This window comes from Nematolebias whitei, chromosome 3, assembly GCF_014905685.2.
Source record: "Nematolebias whitei isolate Nwh7 chromosome 3, NemWhi1, whole genome shotgun sequence".
In the NCBI taxonomy this organism is placed as follows: domain Eukaryota; kingdom Metazoa; phylum Chordata; class Actinopteri; order Cyprinodontiformes; family Rivulidae; genus Nematolebias; species Nematolebias whitei.
Genome location: NC_056500.1, coordinates 11,666,483 through 11,669,447, shown reverse-complemented (window position 1 = coordinate 11,669,447; position 2,965 = coordinate 11,666,483). Strand labels below are relative to the sequence as shown.

Genomic DNA, 2,965 nt, shown 5'->3' with positions numbered 1-2,965 from the left:
TATATATATATATATATATATATATATATATATATAATAAAGTAATAATAATTAGTAAATGAAGTGGAAAACAATAAATATGGGTCCACTTTTCTTTTTATTGCACTGTCATGACAAAATGCATTTCAATAGCCGCTTGAATTTTTTTACAGCTTTTACAGTACGAGCTTTAAATGACAGAATAAAAGGGCAATAATATTCTTTGCTATTCACTTTCAAAGTACCAACAAACGCAAGCTTTTTTATTTTATTTTTTAAACAAAGTCAATTATTTTTGTTAAACAGTTTTCACTTTCCCCAGCAGATCCAGCACTCCATCTTTACTGAGAAACATCGTCTCACCTGTCTGCTGACACACCACCTCAAACTTTGGTGTTTCTTCCAGCGCTCCCTGTCCTACTACAACTACGTATGGATAGCCCAGTCTGTTAGCATCCTTTAGCCGCTTTCCAATGGACATCTGTGTGCGGTCATCAAGAACAACTTCGCCTCTCAAACAAGGGAAAGCCTCGCCCAAAGTGTGAACTAGTTCTTCTGCTAAGAATGAGACCTCATTTCCCTTACTACCCTTTTTAGGGGGTAAAACACAAACCTGATAAGGGGCAATAAGACCCGGCCAGCGTATCTCTTCCTCTGTTGACATCACCTCAATTGCTGCAGCAAGAATACGAGTCACACCAAGACCATAGCAGCCCATCTCAGCAACAGTAAGTTTGTTCTGGGTACTACTGAAAGTGGCTTGGAATACATTGGAGTACTTTTTACCCAGATAAAAAGTGTGACCTACTTCTATACCGCTCGACACTACCAGTGTGCCAGTTTTGCACTGTGGACAGTCATTTCTGTCTGAAGACAAAGTCTCCACATTAGCAGAGAAGGAACAGTTCCCACAGACCAGAAGCTGATCTTCACCAACATCTGCTGGCAGCTGGAACTCATGGGAGAGTGTGCCGCCAATGTTTCCCGTGTCTGCCTGCACCTGAACGCAACGTAGGCCCAGCCTGGCAAAGAGTCGAGCGTATGCTTGACACACAGACTCGTACGTCTGATGAGCAGCTTCTTCACTCACATCAAAGGAGTACATGTCTTTCATGTAAAACTCTCTCCCTCGTAGAAGACCAAACTTAGGCTTTGGCTCATCTCTAAACTTCCTGGTGATCTGTAAAAAAAATAAATAAGATAAAATAAAAAAATGCAGCATAAAACAAATTTAGTGGTAACAACAAGAGAATGGATGCTTACTTGGTACAGCAGCAGAGGCAGCTGTCTGTAAGAGAGCGTTGCCTGATGAGCAACAAGCGTCGTTACTGCCTCCTCGTGTGTGGGACCCAAGCAGTAGTCTGCACCGTGACGATCTTTGAGTCGGAGCAGCTCCTTTCCCATTAAATCCCAGCGCTCACTGGCTTTCCAGAGATCAGCAGAGCACAAACTAGGCATGTCTAACTTCTGTCCGCCAATCCCCTGCATCTCCTGGTCAATCACCCTTACCTGTTGATTAAACACTGCACCTGTTACTGCCAGATACTTCAACTTTAAGACGCTTTAATATTTATTTAGTAAAAATAAAAACATACCAGCTTTTCCATGGAGCGGACAGTGGCAGGAAGGTAGTAGTAGCACCCTGGGTTTGATGGATGGATGAGGCCAGCCTGCTGCATGAGCCTCTGGCTTTTACAGCTCATCTCTCCCGCAAGCCGGCTGTCCTGCCCCATATCACGCAGGTTTGACGGCTGGTAAAGACGAGATACCAGGAGTGTGGGCTTGACATGACTGGAGTGAGGGGAGGCAGGAACAGCTGCAGGCTCAGCCTGACCTGAATGGTTTCTCCTTGAAATGAAAGAGGCTCTGTGGAAATGATGGACGACTCTCCTCCAGCTCTTGTGCACTGCTGGCTCCATGACGCATTCAGGTGGGCTGCAAGGTAAAAATAAATGGGACATGAATCAATGAGATTTGAATATGTCACATGAATTACACAGCAGCTGTTTTATTTGCTGATTATTGGCAACGCATCCTAAAACACCTGATGTGTATTCTTTATCACTATTACTTTAGAGCATTATTATTATTATTATTTTTACAGACGAGCTATAAACAAACCTTAAATCATGTTTACAGCATCTCGGGTGAATTCCAAGCTTTACCTTTTACAGATTTTTACAAGTTGCTACATGTTTAATGGACGCACAGAGTGAGCTAAATAACACGGCAGTGGTAAAAAAAGTAAAAATGTTCAAATGTCACATTGATACATTCACTGTAGAGATGTTCCGATTAATTATGTGAAATTTTCAAGTGACATTTGAAGAAACTGCAGAAACATTTCCTTACCACTGTGCGCTCCGCTGTTTCCTGTACTGTACTACGTCATGTGAGTCACGTGGTTTCACATCGCCCCCTACTGGCTTGGCGAGGAACATGCGCAGTGGAGCTCTTGGATTTAAAGGAGAAAACTGGTTGTCTGTCTGGAATTGATGTATTATTTGGCCTCACAGAGGCTAAATTATCATCAGGATTTAAAAAAGAAAGTATAATGTAGAAGGATAATATTTTAGAATAGTACAAAGTAGAAATAACTATTTTCTCTTTTTCTTTATCTGCTTAAATACGGGGTTGGTGCTTGTCCCAGTAGACAAGACATATCCTGATCAGGCCTCCAGTCAATAATGTGTTGAACACTTTACATTTAAACATTTAAAAAGTGGCAATTATCAATTGTGTTTAAAGTGTTTCTTTATTTTCTTTTTTGTAGTTGTGCTAAAAAATGTGAAAAGCAAGTATCACACAAACCCATTGAGCGCTAAAGCAAAACCACACCTTATCATTACAAGTAGTAGGAAAAAAATTCCAGATCAGGAAATTACTTCTTAATAAACCTAATTTTACGTTTTAAATTTTACTGAAAACTAGGCCTTTTAAGAATGGATTATTTCCAGTTACTGCATCTGTTGTGTGGTTGAGCTTC

The 2,965-nt window shown here is 40.9% G+C and overlaps 1 protein-coding gene across 1 annotated transcript; it reads right to left on the bottom strand.

Annotated features, from left to right (window-relative positions):
* Positions 1-202: 202 nt before the first annotated feature.
* pars2 (prolyl-tRNA synthetase 2, mitochondrial) lies at positions 203-2,361 on the bottom strand. The gene is made up of 4 exons (XM_037674525.1): positions 2,332-2,361; positions 1,575-1,914; positions 1,243-1,488; positions 203-1,159 (listed from the first exon to the last, which is right to left on the bottom strand). The coding sequence occupies exons 2-4, from the start codon at positions 1,896-1,898 to the stop codon at positions 278-280; spliced, it is 1,452 nt and encodes a 483-aa protein (XP_037530453.1). The 5' UTR covers positions 1,899-1,914; positions 2,332-2,361; the 3' UTR covers positions 203-277.
* Positions 2,362-2,965: the final 604 nt, after the last annotated feature.